This window comes from Rattus rattus, chromosome 1 (genome assembly GCF_011064425.1).
Source record: "Rattus rattus isolate New Zealand chromosome 1, Rrattus_CSIRO_v1, whole genome shotgun sequence".
Lineage (NCBI taxonomy): Eukaryota > Metazoa > Chordata > Mammalia > Rodentia > Muridae > Rattus > Rattus rattus.
The window spans coordinates 200,013,769-200,034,749 of NC_046154.1; the positions used below are offsets into that span (position 1 = coordinate 200,013,769).

Below are 20,981 nucleotides of genomic sequence, written 5' to 3' on the forward strand. Positions count from 1 at the left end.
ATCCCATCATCCCAGAATAATGTCTCAGTCCCATCTCACCGTTTCCCAGGAGGCGAAGCATGTCATGGGTACACAGCATTTGTTTTTCAGGTCTGACTTTCTTTTCTGTCAGTTTTGTGCATCATGTGTGCCTGATGTCTACACAAGTCAGCAGAGGGTAAAGGGACTGGAGTTGGGAGCTGCCACATGGGTGCTGGGAATCAAACCTGGTCCTCTAAAGGAACAGCCTTGTGAATCACTTCTTATGAGGAATTCTTTACGTATGTTCCCAGATGAATACTCTTTATTGTTTGCATAGCTCCTTGTGGCCGAGAATTAACTTGTACGTTGACTCTCTTCCTTCTTTTTCTGAGGGAGGGTCTCACTGTGTAGCCCTGGCCTATCTAACCTCATTGTGCAGTACAGGCTGTCTTTGAACTCAGAGATCCATTAGCTTCTGCCTCCTGAGTGCAGGAGTAAAGGCGTGTCCCCCCATGACCAACTAACTTTCCTTTTTGAAAATGACTGTGGTCCCTTGAGATCTGTTTGAAAGAGGTTTTGATCTGGGACTTTATAATGGATAGCTGATTATGTGTTCTTTTTACAATTTGATAGAGTGCATTTCAGCCCAGATTAGCCTCAAACTAATAGCTAACTATAACTAACTAGATCCTGCCTCAGCTTCCTCAGTGTTAATATTTACAGGTTTTGAACCCTCACGTCAGCCTTATCAATTTTTTTTTGAGACATGTTGTTGTGGTTTGCCCTGAAGTTATCTGTATTTTGATGCTAATTCCACTGCCCCAAGGACAGCTGCCTAATCAGTACTCAGGACTCAGGTGACTTCACCAGAACCTTCTCCCCATTGGATTTGTAAAGTACAGGTGAGGGGCAGGTACAGGATAGAAGGAGGCCTGTCATTGGAGGAGAAGGAAGGAGGGGCAGGAGAAGTTTGAAGGAAGAGGAGAAGACTGGAACGGAAAGGAAGAGACAGGAGAGGAGAGGAGAGAAGCCATGGCAGGACAATATGGCAGGTGATGTTAAGATTCTGCTCTGTGTATTTACAGGTTGTTATTAATGTTCCTGAGGGATGGATGGTACCGGGCTTTGTATGTTTAAGTGGGCAATTATATCTTATCAATTGGATCTAAGATTATTGTGTTGTGTGTTCTTTTATGTGAGGGTTTGAGTGTAACAAAGTGTGCAGCAGCAGGAGACACTAGGCTGCCGTGGAGTTGGGATGTGTTTCTGCCAAGATATCTAGCAGATATCTTGGGGCACCACGGTGTGACAAAGCGGGGTAAAAGACCACAATACATTATTATATGTTTACAACAACAACAACATGTTCTCACTATATAGCCCAGGCTGGCCTTGAACTCCTGATTTTCCTGTCTCATTCTCCTAAGTGCTTGTACTGTAAGAGCATACATTATACTCAGCTAGCAATATGATTCTATGGAGGTTTTAAGACACAGCATGTATATGTTCGGAGTTGGGAGAAATAGACACCAAAGGTCTGTCATGGAGCCATAACATGATGGAGCTCTACAAAAACACTTCACACCAAGGCTTCGGTGGATTTCATGTTAATAATGCTCTCCCATCAATGCAGAGGGTAACAAGCTCATGTCTGAACTGCCTCCCAGTCTCCCTGCTTGTGTCTGTACCTCTAGATGTTCTGATTTGTATCTTCCTACAGTAACAAGTACAGCACTTTTCTGACTTCCTCAGCTCCCTATACTTTCTAGCACATCATCAAATTGAGACTGTCCTAGGAACTCCTGATACTTCTGGCCTGTAGGAAGAGTCACTTTGGAGACACCTGTACTTGGGACTGGTGTCTAAACTGAGGGCGACTTTGTAGACTCTGTTTTCTGCATGTTGACTACTTCCTAAGATGCTAGTGTCTTCCATAGACTTGGCAATTTGGAAGAATAGTCTCTGGTGTTTGTCAGTGTTCTCCTCTCCTCTGTAGTCTGGGCTGCTCTGGCCTTTGCAGCAATTCAGACTCAGTGGCCCAGGTCTTGGATTACAGACATGCACCCCCATGGCTACCTGTGAGGCTAGGTTCTCGAGGAGTTTGGCTGCATTGGGGTAACTAAGCCACCATATACTACTAACTTCCTCAGCTTTCCAAGCACTCGTTACTATAGGGAACCAATTCACATGTTACATGCAACTTCATTCCTGCATGATCAACCCTAAGAAACTATCATCAAGAATGAGGTCACCAGGGTAAGGAGTATACAATAAAATTTTTTAAGATTTTTTTTATTTACTATATATAAGTGCCCTGTAGCTGTCTTCAGACACACCAGAAGAGGGAATCCGATCCCATTACAGATGGTTGTGAGCCACCATGTGGTTGCTGGAAAAGCAGTCAGTGATCTTAACCACTGAGCCATCTCTCCAGCCTTACAATAATATTTTAAGAGAAGATCTTTGTGGAATAGCCACATCTAACAGCAAGATCTCTACTTCACTATTTCTAGAATATTTTTCCTAATAGTACACTTAATTTTTGCCATTTCCCCTTAAATTAATACCTTTATAACTAAGATTTTTAATCTCTAAATTACTATGAGTTTTACTCATTTACAAAGTTTTCTATCACTGTCTTTTTGTTCTGTTGTAAAATATTTTATTCTTTATTTAGGTGTATGTGTGTTTGAGCACCCAAGTATCTGGAGTCTCCTGAAGCTGGGGTACAGGTTGTTTTGAGGGGCCTGGTGTGGGAACTGAACCCAGTCCTCTGGAAGAACAGCAAGTTCTCCTCAGTGCTGAACATTCTCTAGCCCCTGTCCTTTCTGTGAGTATGTGAATTTTACTTCAGTTAGTTTTTCTTTTCCTTTTTTGTATAAATGATACAAGTAACTGATTTGTTTATTTGTTTTTTGAGACAGGGTTTCTCTGTGTAGCCCTGGCTGTCCTGGAACTCAGAGATCCACTTGCCTCTGTCTCACAAGTGCTGGGGTTAAAGGTGCCTGGATACAATTAACTAAACTGTACACCTCTCTTTCTTATACTTTGTTTCTATTCTCTCTCCATTAGAGAATGTTGTGGATAGAACACTTGGTTACTGGAGCCATAAATCCTATGGTGTTTGCAACCCCTTTGCTAGGCCCTGTCTTCTGAGTAGGACCTGCACAACACAACGGCATGCCTGAGTACTTACCTCTTCTTCAATAGCAAATAATTTGACAATGTTTTTGTGATTGAGCTTTTTTAACACTTCAAATTCTCTCATTTGAACATCCACTGGGCGAAGGAAGCTTATGTTATTAAATACTTTGACAGCATAGAGATCACCAGTTTTCTGAAAGTCAAAGAGAAGAAGTCAGTGATGGCATGCTTGCGGCCTGTATCCTCTCAGTGCACACGCACCCTCAGACCAAGTATACCCTCTCACACATAAATAATTTTTATGTATTTATCCCTCGACCAAGCCCCCAGACCTACCAATGGTAAAGAACGAATTCCCCAAAGGTCACCGTCATTCACACTACAAGCAGAACTTACAAATGAAAATACTAGTGGCAAAGATAGTCATACAGGTCGCAGAAGGTAGCAGCTCTAACATCAAAAGGGAATCTCTCTTGGAGAAAAACTGAAACTCCAATTTCTCAGAGCCAAACATTCACAATACGAACAAAGAGATAGAAAATTATACTCCACCTACAAACATTTTTATCAATGTTATCAAAGTAATGCAATTCAATTTTTGGCACGTTTTCTCATTAGCTGTGCTGATGTGTGTGTCTGTAAGGAGGACTCTGAGAATGGAGGTCAGAGTGGACTTCCTGGTTAGATGCCACTGTAGGTCACAGGGGACCGAGTAGATGATCACCCACAGGATCACAGCACACAACTAACGGCTTTTTAGCACGAAAAGCTCTACCTTGCTCTAAGCTCTTCCAGGCTCACACACTTCCTTTCAATCCCTGGGACCAGCAAGCTCCCCTCAAGGTTTGCATTCAGCCTCAGTCTCCCCTATTTCTCAGGTGAACTTCCACAGAGCCGGTTCTTGGACCACGAAAAGACCTCTCCCTTGTACCGTGCTTCACCTTCTGCACAGAGTCAGTCACCTCCCTCCTCTCCACAGAAGCATTTGCTTCTAAAACGATCTGCTGTTTTAATAATCCACCGCTCAATATCTGTTTGAAGACGCCTATCTCTAAATGGCCCCATTGCCCAAGTCACACCAAATACAAAGACATGTCTATTTCCTTATCTCAAACTCAGTCTAACATAAATGTTTTTCCTTAAATTTTTTTATTACACTTACTTATTTTACTACATGGGTGTGTATGGATGTGGGCACACGGGTAGAGGTCAGAGGGCACTATGTAATAGTCACTTTTCTCTTTCTACCATGTGTGATTTGAGGATTAAATTTAGGTTGTTATTCTTGGTAACACTTGACCTGTTAAGCTATCTCATCCCTCAAATAGGAAGTCTCTGACAGGAGCAAGCAGTGGAAACAAGACATTGTGGCGAGGCACCCAGGGTAATCAGGGTATGCATTCTGGAAAGGTGTAGTCATCACACCGGTGAGGTCATAAGTCAAAGTTACATGACATATACGTAAAGACCTGCATGATCAGCAAACCTCCCTACAGGTCACGTGTCCCTTCACCTGTCACACCCATCTACTCCATCCCACACAGCAGCAGCTCATGGTAACCTCAGAAGAACTCAGGTAAGGAGCGCAGCCAGATGGCTCAGGGATAGGCACTGCCATGCACCTAGATGAAGAACCTATCGCTAGACGGGGAACAGGAGAGCGGACTCTTGAAAGCTGCCCGACCTCCAGCATGTATGCCTGGCAGCAGGTCTGCACACACACCCCACCCACTAATAAGCAAAAGTTTTAAAGATTAAATAAGCAATATATTTTGAATGGCAGCATAGTTTTGAACATGATGTCCTAAGCCACGTTAAATATCATGATCTAAACAAATTATTTTAAACAACAAAAGGAAGAGATTTATTTTTACTTTATTTTTTACTATTATGTGAATTTTATGTACACAGGTATCTTGCCTGTATGTATGTCTGTGCACTGTGTGTTTAAGGGTGTTCTTGAAGGGCAGAAGAAGGCATTAGATCTTCTGTAACTGGGTACAGACCACTGTGGGCCTGCATGTGGGTCGCCATTGGTTATCAAACCCTGGTCCTCTGTGAAAGTAGCCAGTGCTCTTAACACTGAGGCAGCTCTCAGCCAACCTTCGCGTTTCTAACCATGGGTACTTGTCTGTGTAACCACTGATAGCAGGTGTTTGTGGATGGCAGAAGCATCAGATCTCCCTGAGCTGGACTTAGAGGCTGTTGTGAGCCATGTGACACAGGTGCTGGGACCTAGAATCAGGTCCTCTGCACCAGCAATATGTATTCTTAACTACTGAGCCATCACTCTGCCCCACACCTCACATCCTGCCTTTTAGTGCAGTCCTAAAATACTTGAAGTAGACATTCACTCAGTGAACATCTCAGAAGATCCACCATGTCTGTGTAGACACTTACATGAAGGATAGATACTGAGTAGTACCTAAGCGGGGACAAGGACCTGCAAACAAACTATCCAGTATTGCCATCGTTTTAAACTCATGTCGCCAGGTTACCATTACTGACTGTCATTTGTTTCCAATGTACGACCTTCCCCAAAATCAAACCTGTCATGTTCTTTATTAGTTATATCTAACAACTCCAGGCCCACTGTGCCTGACCCACACTAAGTAATCATTATGGTAATTTGGAGCACAGGAAGACAGAAGGTCAGATGTGTTTCAACACTAAGTTCTGTTGTTCTCATTTTGGCACAAACAAACAAACAAACAGCAATTTCTAGTAAAGAAATACCCAAGAATAGCGGAAGTGAGCGTGAGTGGGGCTGCAGAGCCTGAGGGTGGTTTGGAGCTAGGAGGAAACTGCGAGAAGCCGCACGTGACATTTATGATTCATGCTTTGTGAGCTATGCAGCTGCTTATAACCATGTTCTCTCCCCAGAGGAAGGAGCCCCTCACCCACGTGTGCTGTCTCAGTGACAATCTCAAAGCTATGGGAAAACAGAAGTGCTTCCCCTCCACCCTGCTGGTAAAATGTTCAGCATTCCTATGTCTGAAAATAAGAATTACAGGGCTCCAAACAAAACTCACTCTAAAACACATTTTAAACACATTTGTAGTGCTGGAAAAAAGTCAGTATTTTACCTGGAGCAGGGATTCCCACTCTACCCCTTTTCCAGCTTTCTTCATTTTATCTTCATTTATCTTTTCTTCATTTTAAATTATTCTAGTTACTATGGTTTGGTTTGGTTTTAGAGACAGCGTTCTTCTGTGTGGCCAGGCTGGTCTGGAACTCACACTTTAGAGACCTGTCTGCCTCTGCCTCCTGAGCACCGGGATTGAAGGTGTGCGCCATCACCGCCCGGCTAGTCTAGCTAGCTTTTCTTTCATCCTCCACTGCAGAATGTGCCAGAACCCCGTGGGTTCCTGACATGCTGCCAGGAGCAGCCCTTTAATCCCACCCCCACTTCTACCAGCTGCAGACTGCTGCATACTAGGACACAGCCTCAACGCCAATCTATCCTGGATGGTGCCATTTTAGAGATGCAAATGAGCTATGGCCTCCTTTAATTCTGCATCTGCCTGTCCACCATGCCGTCCTCCACTGCATGACACACCAAGAAGGCCGGTAGAGGGTAGGAAACACTTTCATTCTCTTCCAGTGTTTTCTGTTCTGTAAACTCAGAAACTAGCACCATTAGGTGGATGTATTAACTGCCCCAATACAAGCTAAATCTCAATCACGAAAACCATAAAATCCCTTTTCTTAGTCTTAAACGTGCTTGTCAGAAGACAGTACCAGGCTGAGAGCATGACAGACATGTACCTACCTTATGCCTTCCTCGGAAGACATTTGCAGTAGCCCCTTGGCCTAGGATATCAGACAAAAGCCACAGATGGTTGGAAGTGCTCTGCATCTCGGCTTGGTCAGGCGCTTCTCCTCACGATAAGGGGGAAGAAGATTTGCATGTACGCTGTTAAGGCAATAACACAGCCAAGAAACGAAAGTCAGCCATGGTTAGCCTGAAGAAGGTCCACCCAGTATCTACTGCTAGGCTGAAGTACATCAGCAGTGTTGGTGAACAGTATGTTCCCAACAGTGTAACGGCCACAGGGCAGCAGTAAACCACATGCAGTCCCTCACCTTCCTTATGCTCTGGAGACAGTATTTGACCATATTTCCCAGCCTGGCTTTCAACTCGCCATTTGACCCAGAGTAGTCTTCTGTCTTAGCCTCCAGAATGATGAATTACAGGTATACCTGGGGTGTGTGTGTGCGCGCGGGCACACGACTGTGTGTGTGTTGGAGGGTATGAGTTGGATTCCCGGGAGCTGGAGTTCCAGGCAGCTGTGACCCATTTGCTGTGGGTGCTGGGAACTCAAGCTCACACTCTGTGAGGGTAGCGAGAGCTCTTAGCCACTGCTAATCCCCCATGTTTGACTCTTTTTTCTTCATATATTCAATTTCATTTACATCTCAGAGCTCTAAGAAGCATCCCTTTATCATCTCTCTGCCCATTAAAGCAATATTGACTATTTATCTCCTCCAATTGCTTTGAAAGATTAATTACTGATTTACAAAAAAGAAATATTTTTTGACCCAGAGTCTCTTCATAGCCCAAGTCGGCCTCGAACCTGCTGTCTTCCTGCCTTTGCCTCTCACATGCTGGGAGATAAATGAAAGAAATTAGGGAAGCACAGAAAACAATCATCACTTCATGATCGTCCCAGAAGGCAAAATTTCACCTACAGAGAAACTGTCACAGAAAAGTTCAGAAGTTTCTATTCCTGAAAAGCCAGTAACTCTTCTGTTTCGGTTTAAGGTGAGTTTCCTGAGCCAGTGAAATGGCTTAGTGAGCAAACCAGACAACCTAAATTCAGTCCCCAGAACACACGTGGACTATCTGTGCCACAGCATGCATGAGCTCACACACACTCGCACGCACGCACACACACACGCGCACACACACACATGTAAAAAACATCAAAAAGCAGTCATTTCCCTAACTTCTAAATGGACAGGGTATACACACGCCAAGTATGTATTACCAAATCCTAAGATGCACCGACAGCAGACTTGCTTTTTACCGTGCACCATAAATAAATGGCGCAAGGACCAGACACACCACCCTTTAAGCCTGCTGTAAGGTCAGATCACAACAAGCTTACATTCCATTTCCAGTGACTTAGAACTCTCATCTTCCAAGGATAGGATCAAGGGAAATGGCCAAGAGTCCAAGTTTCACCAATCTCTTACACACTAGCTATACTTAGAATTTTATCACCTACATAATTTAGATAAGGAATTGTACATCCATTGGTCTATTTGACCCCCTTTCATAAACAATAAATGCACTTACCCCTTACTATGTTTCCTTCAAGGGGTGATAATCCGAACTATTTAGTGGAAAACCTTCCCTATGGATGCTGCATTGCTGTTAAATAACTATAAAGGACAGTATCACCAAGCACTCATACGTATTCAGTGGTAAGGTAACTGAAAACACACTAAGATAAGCTCTCTATATTCCAATATAAAAAGATGGGTCCACAATAGTAATTATTTAAAACTTTTTTTCCAGGAACCCCCTCAGGACTAAAACATGACTCAGCACACCCACAGGATGCTTGCTATGAAAATCTCCCCAAATTCTGACAAGTGTATGATCTGGCATTCAACAAGTAAGTTATTGGTGATTCTGTAGGCAGTCTACTTCCTTAATCGTTAAAAACGAAAGTTACCAAGGATAAAACAGGTTTGGTGACATGGTGTACGGGCAAAAGTTCCAGGATTTCCAAACTCTACCTCTATGTCACCCATTTATTCGACAGATAGCAGAGGTCCCAGAGTGGGAAATGTCGGGTTTTGATTATGCATTTGACAGTTCTCGGGGAGAATCTCTCTTGGGACGACTGACAGAAAACACCAGGGAAATAGATCAGGGAAATAAATCCAGCAAGCGGGTCAGAGAGGAATGGGGAGACATGGGGATTTGCATTTCACTGGGTACATTAAAAACGTCTCATGCCGGTATCCTCGGATGAGTAAAACCTTGGGAACACCAGTCCGTTTAAAAACTGCCGGTGGTGGCAGCTGGGCCAAAGGTGGCAGCGGCGAGACAACTCCGGGCAGGGCAGCCCTTCTGCCCGGACGGACGCCAGGGCCCATCCCGGGCGAGCGCGAGGCTGCCAGGCTCCCCGGGCCACAGCCCCGCGCTGACTCAGCACGCCGCCTCCCAGACCCTCCGAGCGCGCCCCCGCCCGTCCCCTCCATCCCTGTCCGCTCCCACCGGCCTCCGCCCGCCCCTCTTACCCAGCGAGCGTCCGCCGCGTACAGCCCGCGGCTCCCGGGCCTTCTCGCGCCCCAGGCTACTTCCGGCTTTGCCAGCCCGGGCCACGAAGCACGTGACCGACGGCGGGGCGCGCCTGCGCGTGCGTATTCCGCGGCGGCCGAGCTCTCCAGGCTGCAGTCTCCGGTGCGGACCAGAGGAGCTATGGAAGCGTGCAGGGCGGCCCGAGTGCGGCAAGGTGGCGACGCCCAGGGACACAGGTGGGCGGAGGGCTGGCCTTGATCGCTTTCTCGGAGTAGGAGATGGGGCGGGTCTGTGTTTTAACGTCGCCTGGCTGTTGCATGAAGCAAGTATCTGTTCGTGACATCCGTGTCCTTAAGTCGCTCTTTCAGTTTGTTTTTGAAAATAGTAATACTGGAGACTTTAAGCATTGAACTTGACCGCTTGAGAGCTAAACTAGTAACTATGATTAGGTTCTGCTCAAGCAGGTATTCCTTACAAAGGAGTTGCTTCCACGGAAGCACGACAGCACCAAAGCCCCCTTTCCACGTAAGGCAGACTCCAGGGTACGGAGGGCGAAAAGATCTACTCCTGAGGATGGGAGCCGCGAGTGGTTAAGGGCAGAGGCTTTGACTGAAACGGACAAGAGGCTGAAGCTGCATCTCCGCCCCACTCCTGACCTGTTTCTATCAAACTCACAATGGGGATTTTAAAAAGCCCAATCCAACGAGTTCTTAGAAAGTTATTTTATTAGAATTTTAAACAGTTTAGGCAATGAAACCGTTCTAACAGCAAATGCACTTCCTGCTTACAATGAAATCTATTTCAATTCCGATAATGACATGACAGGTCCATCCAAGTTTCTTCCAACAGAAAAGCCCACAGCTCAAAAGTTACGGGGGAAACATGACTAAGCCAAAGGACTTCACATGTTTACCACAGAAGTGATACACATTAAAATACCACATAATACTTTCTAAGAGAGTCAAGCCACTTGTGAAACCATTAGCAAGCATGGAGACTGAAACAACTGCTTAGGCACAGGACTAACTCAGGCACCATAAAACCCTCTGTCTTTTCACTTGTAACAAATAAGATTCCCTCGAGACAATTATTTGGGTGCCTGCTTTTAAAAATAAGGTACTTAATGACGGAACGGTTTCTTGATCATGATCATACTTGGGTAATCTCAAGGAATGAAGATGAGGATTATTAGACATGATTACATTAACATGAAATTCTTTATCAATACACTCTGATATCCATGTCCTGATTTTTCAGGTCTAAACACATGTGAACCCACTGTAGGGCTTTAAAGAGCCACGTGTGGACTCGATAGTACAGAAATACAAGCTAATACTGAGACCTGTATCTTAATTCATTGGGTTCTTAACAAGTTATGAGGTAGCTACCATTGTCCCCCTCCCTGCACCCCCATTTCTGACTGGGAAACCAAGGCAGGAAGAAGTTATTTAACTTGCTCAAGGTCCTAAAATCAGTTACCGGTGTTAAGTGGTGTTTGAACCTACTTAATCTGGATCCAGAGTCCACATTATTACACGCTTTTAACAACTGTGCTCAAGCACTACAATACCTCGTACAATCTCACTGTGGCCCGCAGATGCTATTACATCTCCCACAGTGCACAGCAAAGAGATGCCCACTTTTGCTTGTCTTGCTTTTTGTTGTTTTTGAAACTGAGTCTCTCTCTAGCCCAGACTGGCCTCGCCCCCTCTGAATGCTGTGACTACAGGCAGAAGCCACCAAACCTGGCGCACTTATCTATTTTTTTTTTAAAGTCATTATTTATAGAAGTACTATATATTTCACTATCTTCATCATTTAGTAGATGAAATAGATTCCTAGTTGTCAGTTTACTTCACTGCTTTCATTTTATAATGAAGGAAAATCCTATCTCTTGTGGAGTTAAAAATCAGAAAAAGATTCGTGTGCACAATTTAGAATAAAATCTAGGGGCAGGAGGTGGGGCTCAAGCAGACAAAGTGCTCGATGAACAAGATGGCTCCTGAATTTGGATCCCATAGCAAACCTGGGCAGTCAACACCTGCAACCTGGGATTGGGGCAGACATCCCTTTGGGTAGAAGACCCTGTAAGGTTCTTATTCTCCCCCACATATGTGCACACACAAACACACTTAAAAAGATTTTAGGGAACTTATGTCCCTGGACAACACACAGCCCAAAGGAGAAGGCAAATCTCTCCTGACATCTTGTGTCCCCTCCTGTTCTGGGGTACTGGGGATGGTCCTCACCACTAATATACCCTTAGCAACAGAGTTCAGGCTTTTACTGATTGCATTTTTAGACAGATGCTCGTGCTGCCCAGGCTGACCTCAAATTCACTATGCGGCTGAGAATGACCTGTAACTTCTGATCCTTTTCCCTTTCACTGGGCGATTACAATAGAAACAGATTTCAACGTAAATGCCTCTAGCTGTGTGGCTGGACTTTCCAGTCTTTCCCAGCCCTCCCCACCCCCCACCCCCACCCCCACGGGAGGCAGGCTGTTCTATAGTGAGACCCAGTCTCAAGACAAAAACAAACAAACAAAAAGTCCAAGTGTGCTGTGTTCTGAGGACATCTAATATAGAAAAACACTGGGCTCTATGATCCTATCACAGACTGACAGAGCCGGTTTCTAGTGCATTCAAAAGACCTGTGTTCCCTCTGGGGCAGTCTGTGAAACAGGGCACCCACATCACATTTGCAAATCGTTAGGGGGAAGATCAGAATAACTAAGGTGAGAAAAGAAGGCTCTCTGTAATAATTCCGGAAAAGACTTGGTATATTTCACTATGTAAATTTTATTTTTTATAAAAAAGTGTGTAACACCAGCACCTGCTTTTAAACCGACTGAATTAGGAACCCATTCTCTTATAGAATACACATTGGCATTGAAATAGTTTAAAGAAATGTAATGGCTATCTACAAAAGATTACTTTCTGATTGTTACCCCATAGTTTATGTGTCTGCACACATAAAACTGAACATTTCCAACCTTACGTTCAACTTGTTAGTCAGTTTTCCACTGCTGTATTTTATAAAGAACTTTAAAGTTTCAGATAAGGAAAAAAATTAAGGAACTAGGATAAATCTATGTCTTATAACAGCATTTTTACATAAACAATTTAAACTGGCATGCAGGCAACTTCTCTTGTTGTCACACACCTTCTTTAGGGAAAAATTACACCCATTTTACAGAAAATCCCACATACACCACAATATGCTGGAAGCAGTGTACAGGACCAATGTAAATGGTACACACGAACTGCTTCTTTATAAATTATGAACTGGAGCTCCTGATCACGGTGGGGCCAGGGAGGACCAGTCCTAGGGCTTTGCTCTCTGGAAGAACACCTGTAAGACAAGCATTGAAACAGCACACATGTCAGACTGGACAGCTTTCCCCCAGGCTTCTGAATGCTAGTCACCCTCTGCTAACAAACAATATTGCTATGAGCGACAGCCATCAGAGGAAATAGCTTTTGGAAGATTTCTATTTACTGGTAAAATTAACAATGCAAAATTACATTTAGTGAAGAAAAAAAAAGTCAAAAGATAAAGGGGTTGGGGATTTAGCTCAGTGGTAGAGCGTTTGCCTAGCAAGCGCAAGGCCCTGGGTTCGGTCCCCAGCTCCGAAAAAAAGAAAAGGAAAAAAAAAAAAGATAAAGACAAATTTTCAGCCTCAAAAGAGTTGCTGTGTATTTGGTGATTAGAAGGTATTTACAGTTTAATATTTGAGACCATCAAAAAGTGGGCTAGCAGTCAGGCCAGGCACTGGCCAGCACTGGAGTCCACCTACAGTGATGTGAATTGAACAGGCATTAGAAACAGTCTTGCAGTTAGTGAGCTCTGACAAGGACTTTACCCCATATGCATGTTCCTAAGACCTGGAAAGCCGCTCAGTCACCTGACAGTCAGTTGACATGGTGACTCACACCTGAGATTCCCAAAATTGGGTGGCTAAAGCAAGAGACACTGAATTCCAAGCTAGCCTGGGCTAGAGAGATCCTGTCCCAAAAGAAATCCAAATCAAAAAGGGTTAAGAATGGCCACTGTGTGAGCAAAAGAAAGCCTAAAAGGGGGCCATCATCTTAGTTGGCTTCTACTGTTCACATAGCCTAGGGCTGTCATCTGAGGAGTCTCCACTGAGGGAGTGACTTCCCTGTTGATTGAGGGCTGGTCTGTGGGACAATGTCTTGACTCTTAATTGATAGAGGAGAGGGACCAGCCAACTGTGGGCAACACCTCTCCTTGGGTAGGTGGTTTTGGACTGTGTCGGAAATTCAGCTAGACGTTAGTCAGTGATGAGCCAGCAGCAGTGATCCTCCATGGTTTTTGCTTCAAGTTCCGTCCTGACAGCCCTGAAGATGGACTGTGACCTATAAGCTAGGTGAGCTCTCCCTCCCCTATGCTGCCTCTGGCCATACTATTTGTTCCATCCCTGGAATGAAACCAGGGCAGAACACTGCAAGGGTAAGCTGAGAGAGCGTGCGGAATTTCTAGTGCAGGAGCGCAGGCGGTAAAGCAGGTCTGAAGCGGCAGAGATGATCCTCACAGAAGTAAAAGTGTGATCTGCTGTCAGAACATGGACTGAAAACCCAGAGGAGGAGCATGAACTCATCTTAGTAAACAATGTTTCCAGGAAGGCGCTGGAGAACAATGAACGAGGAAGATTTGATCAGCCTGGCTGGAACAAGGGAAGGAACACTAAGGGAGATTAGCAGAAGCTGGCCAAAAGGGCTGGGAGGCATCAGGAGTGACCAGCCAGCTCTGAAGAGGAAATGGGCACAACACTGTTTCCAATCAGAAGAAACAATGCTAACTGCAAAGAGAAAGCTCAGCAGGTATGGGTAGTGGCTGCTCTCTCTTCCTGAGGTCCTGAGTTCAATTCCCAGCAACCATGTGGTGGCTCACAACCATCTGTAATTGAATCCGATGCCCTCTTCTGGCATGGAGATGTAATTGCAGATAGAATACTTACATAATAAAAAATTCTTAAAAAAAAGAAAACTAAGGTGGGAAAAGGAGACTGTAATAATTCTGGAGAAGACCTGGTATATTACACTATGTAAAATTTATTTTTTATAAAAAATGTTTAACACCAGCACCTGCTTTTAAACCGACTGAATTAGGAACCCATTCTCTTATAGAATACACATTGGCATTGAAATAGTTTAAAGATATGTAAATGGCTATCTACAAAAGATTACTTTCTGATTGTTACCCCATAGTTTATGTGTATGCACACATAAAACTGAACATTTCCAACTTTACGTTCAATTTGTTAGAGTCAGTTTTCTATTGCTATATTTTATAAAGAACTTTAAAGTTTCATATAAGGAAAAAAATTAAGGAACTAATACCAGGAAACAGTCAGGGAGAAGCTGAGCGGAGCCTGTCAGTGTGTGCCCAGGCAGACACACCCGAGCACAAGCCTGTAGTGTGCCAGGTCTTCCTGCTCCGTATCTCCCCGATGCTTTCTGTTCCCATGGAGGCGTCTCCCAATAAGAAAACAGCTCTCCCTTCATGCTGGTTACTAATACGGGACAATGTGTGACCAAAAGGAAGGCAAATGCTATCTAAACTCTATCTACTTTAGTTGTGGATGCTTTGCCACGATAGTAACTGAGCCCAGGAATTGTACATGCTAGGTAAGTGTCCTACTGACCGTCTCCAGCTCTGGATTGCAGCATCCTACAAACCTGAGCCGGGAAGCCACTTACTCCTAACCTGTTCCCCAGAAGCTCAGTATGCGGCTTCCCAGTTTGTTTACAAGGGTATTAGGTACTGAGGCGCAGTGCTGGTCCTGCAGTGCTGGTCCTGCCGCATGCACTGTGACTGAGCTCCCCGAGCAGGGAAAAGCATCATCTGGTGTCTGGCATGTGTAAAGCAGCCTCACGTGTGGCGCGGTACTTTCCAAAGTCTCTACTTTCAGGCAGGGTCCTACTATGTGGCTGACCACTGACCAATATATTCAGGAATTCGACAGTTAGTGCAAATAGCTAATTGTAAATATCTTTTCAGGAGCTTACTTCATGGGGAGTCACAAAAACTTCTACAATTACATCTTCTTAAACAAAGAATTCCCAGAGTAAGTGAGTCAGTCAAACTTTGTGCTCAAAGGTTACCAAAGAGACGACCATTCCCCAAATACCTACCTTTAGGTAATTTTTAAAAACTTTAGCATCAGGCTGCTGAAGTGCTTGACAGAACTCCTGGGTGACAAGGAAGGGAAGACAGAAAACTCCATTTAATCCAAGCCCTGTGAATTTTTTTTTTTACATTATGGTTAATAAACACAACTTACACCCTAACCACTTTACATGCTTAGCACAGGAATGTTCAGTACATGTGCAGTGGTCTTACGACATCAGCTGTCCTGCATATACGAGCACCATGTCTAGCTGAACAGGGAGTTGCAGGTCCTAGTGAGAGACCCTGTCTCAAAACAAAGGTGGTGGCTCCTGAGAAATGATACCTAAGGTGGACCTCTAGGGTCTACAAGGATACACACACACACACAGAGGAAATCCTGCTATATACAACAAGTACAGATAAACTTTGTGTTAAATGAAACAACCAGTCACAGAAAGACCAAAAAAGACACAATTCTACTTCTGTGAGGCCTCTACAGCAGTCAAAGTTATAGAATCAGGCTGGTTGCTAGGGTCTGGGAAAGAGAACTTAATAACAGGAAGAAAATGTAAATTATGTAAAAAGACCTATCTAATGTTGTAAAAACAGAATGCTGTCCCTAATTAATACTGTACAGAAGACTTAAAAATGCGAAGTTATACCTGTGTGCTGTCTGCTTATTGCAATGAAACTGAACAAATCACAAAACACTGTTTTTGAAGAATAAAGCACACATGGGAACCTATGTGAGAGGGTTTTTCAGGCTTGGTGGCTGAACCGCCACCCTGTGGGCCCCTTTGTACAAGAGGTCTGCGTGTAGCTGGCATTCAGATTTGGTCTGCATGTCCCCCTGCACAGCAGTGTGGGATGCTGTCTAGCAAAGCATGGGCTACTCTTGGTGCCACATACAGTGACTTTCTAACCCCCATCTCAACACAGAACCTCAGTAAAAACTTGACATCGCCCCAAGCAAAAGCTCTTGGAGTGTGTATTGTTCTTTTTTGTTTGTTTTCCCTTTCCTATTTCCCTCCTTCTCTCTGTCATTTCTTGCACACAGTGGACAAGCATGTTGACGGTCTACAGGATTTCTTCTTTCGTCTTCTGTTTACTTTTCACTAGACTTTCTCTGCAGCCCGGCTGGGTCAGATCTCACTGTGCGAGCTATGGCAGGCTCAGATTCCCAAGAGTCCTCCCACTCCAGTCTCCTAAGTGGTGGCACTGCATGCATGGGACCTGAATGTCTTTTTCTCAAATGCATAAAATGCTGTAAGACTAGAAAAAAAAAGAAACTACAACAAACTTTGATTTTAAAAGAATTAATGTTTTTATGTATATGTGCTTGCATGAAGATATGTGCACAAGCTCTTAGAGGCCAGAAGAAGGCACTGGGTCATCTCTGGACCCTCTGGAGATGGAGTTATATGTGGTTATAAGCCCATATGGGGGTGCTGAGAAGTGAACTTGGGTTCTGTGCAAGGGCAACCAATGCTCTTAACCACTGAACCTCATAATTTTTAAAATACTTAGTTTTAAATACTTAGTAGCCAAATCTAGTACTGTCCTAGGTAACGACATAAGTAGTATTACCCAGTCTCTCATAATTTGAAAACAGTGACACACAAGTAACATTCCCAAGTATCTCCACCCTCTGTGACATGAAAACTGTGACTATAACATCAGGTTGGGGCATTGCTCAGACCCTCAGGACCCAATAATGTGCCAAGTGTGGTGCCGACAGGCCACTGTGATGCCCATGCCCTGGGGAGGTGGGACAGGAGGATGCCCCTGGGGCCTGCCGAGTAGCCAGTCAGCCTTTCTTTTTTTTTTTTTTTTTTGGTTCTTTTTTTTGGAGCTGGGGGCCGAACCCAGGACCTTGCGCTTCCTAGGCAAGCGCTCTACCACTGAGCTAAATCCCCAACCCCCAGTCAGCCTTCCTAAGGGTGGACTTCAAGTTGTCCTCCAGACTCCACACATATGTGCACACATGTACATGTACCATGAAAACACATACACATAAAAAAGAAAACGTGTTTTAGTTACAATGTTACTATTGTTGTGACCCATCCCTTACCAAACATAGGAAACTAAATGTGTGTCGGAGTTAGTGAGACTACTACACTGCTATGGCTAGACCCCAGGCTATTCGGCAAAACAAACTGATGCTACCTGGCTTTCTTGAGATTTCAAGTATATGCTCATAAAAAATTATGAGCAAAAAACCCTTTAGGTCTTTAGGAGAGCTCGTACCTGAATTATTTCTGGAGCGACTTGCAAGGAGGGCAGGTATTCTTGCTGAAGATACTGAACACATTCGGGGCCCTGCAGATGAAAAGAGACCTGAGCCATCGGCTTTCTGGGCACTAACAATGCTGAAGCAGAGACAGGAACAACCTGTCTGTGTTTTAAAGGAACACAGCATGATGACCAAGAACACAAACGCCTGAGCCAGACTGCCTTGATTTGAAGCCTGACTCTGTGCCAACTCAATCAAGTTAAACGCTCTAAGTCCCCATTCTCCATCTGGAAAATTATGTTATTGGAAGATTTGATTAAGTATGTAAGTATCTGTATATGTTATATACGGACAATGAGCTATATAATACACAATACACAACAAATATAAATTTCTTGGCGTTAACACTAAGTATTCAGTACTTGTTACCGTTAGTGCTAAGTACTGCTAAAACCTCAGCCTGCGGTGCAGTGAAGGCCAGCAGACAAGGGTGGTCCTAGCACCCTGCCTCTGAGCAGAACAGCTCGTGGGGGCATGGAGGGAAGCCGCTGAGTGACACCAGGCTAACGACTGACACTCCTTCTCCAATGAAGCAGGGAGCAGAGGGTGTGAGCACAGAGCAGGAAGAGAGGGGCCAGGCGGATGCAGTCAGAGCACAGTTTTTGAGGCAGTGTGGCTCCCCAGTATGTAAAACCTATGAAGTCAGCTGTGGTTTATCCCTCAGGGGGAAGAGCGGAGGCCATAAATAACCCTAAACCATGCCGATTCCCAGTGACCACAAAGGAACCCAGGACACTTTGAAAAACACTTCCTTTTTAGCAATGTTATTTCTGAGAGAACAGCTATTAAAAAAGAAAAGAACCCAATACTTTAAAAAAGGAAAGGAATGACAGTAAATGTGTTGTTTGAATTTGGTCACTTGTGTGTGGACGGCCTATGTGTGTGGAGGTCTTCACACTCTGCTGTGTACCTCATCTTTCAAATAGTGCCTCTCCTGAAGTCTAGAGTTGGCCAACGTGGCTTGGCTGGCCAGTCAGTAAACTCCAGGGATGATCCACCTGTCTGGACCTATCCCTCCCCATAGCACTGAGAATACAAACATGTGAAGCCGTGTCTGGCTTTTCTGGGTGCCGAGGACCTAAACACAGGTCTTTATGTAGTAAGCAGCTGAGGGACTAAGCCATCTTCCCTGCCCTGCATTTGATAACTTCTAAGCGCCTTAGTAAGTCAGTAGTTCCAACAGACTCTGGTCCACACCTAGCAATTAGGAGGCTAAGGCATGTGGACTACTCTGAGTGTGAGGCTGGCCTGGCTAGAGTAAGCCGGTCTTAAAACAAGTGGATTTCCCACTTACTATCATAGTGCCCCTAATCAGGATTCCTTTACCTCCTTTCTGCCTTCACCCATGGCCCCTGATTTAGACAGACCTAACCTTCTGACCTCTCAGAAGAACTGTCGTCTATGACAATGAAGGACCCCTGCATTGTTCTGAGGAGTCTGGGACTTCTCCCTTCCATCCCGTCCTGCTTATTTCCAATGATCTGCCCACCATTCTTACACAACTGTGTTACTACCGCTCGAAAGAGAGAAACGCACAAACGCACCCCATAAAAACCTAGGATTTGGGGACAGAGGAACTGATAGCTCAGAAGGCAAAAGTGTTGGTTGCGAACCTGATGACTAGCGTGATGACACCTGTCTCCTCAAAGTTGGCTTCTGACCTCTGTACCTATGCTGCAGCACACACACACATCTATATTACACACGCACGCACGCGCACGCACATACACACACGTGCACACACATACACACACACGCGCGCGCACACACACATATGCGCACACATTCATGAACGTGGGGGGTTGGTTTATTCTAGGAAAGTAAACTTGTATACAAATATTCAAAAATCAGAAGAGAGAAATAACCAAAAATCTGTGACTGAATTAGATTTTTTTTTTTTACTGATTAGAGTGAAGACAATACTTCAGAGCACCATTTTTTGTTTGAATGCCTTTCTGCATGTACACCTGCATGCCAGAAGAGGGCATCGGATCTCATCACAGATGGTAGTGAGCCACCATGTGGTTGCTGGGAATGGAACTCAGGTCCTCTTAAGAGCAGCCAGTGCTCTTGTCCACCAAGCCATCTCTCCAGACCCAGAACACCATTTTTGACTGCCTGACATCCCTCATCCTAAACTCAGCATCCACTTTGTCAGTCTCCTCTGCCCTTAGTTTTCAGAACAGCCTAACTGCTGGTTCTAGTTTTAGGTATCTCTGTATATATCTGCATGACTGTGCAAGCCCATAGAGTAGGGACTTTGCTGGCCTTCCCCAGTGAGCAGGACAGGATGCAGGTTCTCTGCAAGAGCAGCTAGCACACTTCATTGCTGAAGCCACCTCTCCCCCACCTTTGGGTATTTCTTTCTTGTTGATTAGGCAAAGTTCTTTCTGTCCTGATCTTACAAGTTCTGATGAGTGAGGACCCCAAGTTAGTACTTCACAACAGCATTTTGAGCACCTTTCCCACCCGCCTACCACAGTATTTGGCCTACTGACTTTCCGAATATCTGTGCACATGAACAACACAGAGCTGCTAACCCTGTCCCAGGCATACAGGCTCAAGCAGCAAGGGTTAAGTCTCTGAGCTCCCAGCAGATGCACTGCACCATGCCTGCTTGCTCTCACACCCCCCTGGCTGTGCCCGTGAATCCTGCCCAACTGCTGCACATCCATCTGAAGACCAGTCTCCTGTGCTGTCTTATCATCCACTGAAAGGGCCACCGATGCATTGCTTCCCCTGACCCTCAGCTCCCGAAACCGAAGATTCATTAGCACCACGGCCGTCCCTGCCCTAGCTACTGTGGCATGGGATAGAGGAAATGTCGAAATGAAAACCTTTAACTCTGTCACAAGACTCAAGCTCAGAGAAACAAAGGTGCTAAAGCAGAGAGAGACCCCGCTCCTTACAGGGATAGGGACAGGGACAGGGACAGGGAACAGGCTGCTTTGCAGTGAGCTGCAGTCTGAGGGAACACTGGTAAGCACTGGACCAGAGAAGTTGAAATCAGTTTTTGTTAAAAGAAAAATAGTACTTACTTTTAAATGTTGGCAACTAATCCAAGTTATCAGACAATATCTAAAATCATTATGATTTATACATATGATTTACTACTGAGCAAGAACTCGGTATTTGGAAGTAATCAAAGTCTCTATTCATTGACACCTGTAAGCCCAACATGTGAGAGGCTGA

General features: G+C 44.7%; 2 protein-coding genes across 2 annotated transcripts in view; both read right to left on the reverse strand.

Moving 5' to 3' along the window:
* Window positions 1-9,543, reverse strand: part of Tbk1 (TANK binding kinase 1) — a 35,422-nt gene extending 25,879 nt beyond the window's left edge. The window contains exons 1-3 of the mRNA XM_032913138.1: window positions 9,361-9,543; window positions 6,878-7,021; window positions 3,158-3,298 (exon numbers count right to left, since the gene is read on the reverse strand). Of these exons, the coding sequence (XP_032769029.1) occupies window positions 3,158-3,298; window positions 6,878-6,964 (228 nt within the window). The 5' untranslated portion in view covers window positions 6,965-7,021; window positions 9,361-9,543. The remainder of the gene's footprint in view (window positions 1-3,157; window positions 3,299-6,877; window positions 7,022-9,360) is intronic.
* A 525-nt stretch (window positions 9,544-10,068) lies between these two features.
* Xpot (exportin for tRNA) overlaps window positions 10,069-20,981 on the reverse strand; it is a 39,962-nt gene continuing 29,049 nt past the window's right edge. Inside the window, exons 23-25 of the mRNA XM_032913152.1 lie at window positions 17,744-17,815; window positions 15,520-15,576; window positions 10,069-12,715 (exon numbers count right to left, since the gene is read on the reverse strand). Of these exons, the coding sequence (XP_032769043.1) occupies window positions 12,689-12,715; window positions 15,520-15,576; window positions 17,744-17,815 (156 nt within the window). The 3' untranslated portion in view covers window positions 10,069-12,688. The remainder of the gene's footprint in view (window positions 12,716-15,519; window positions 15,577-17,743; window positions 17,816-20,981) is intronic.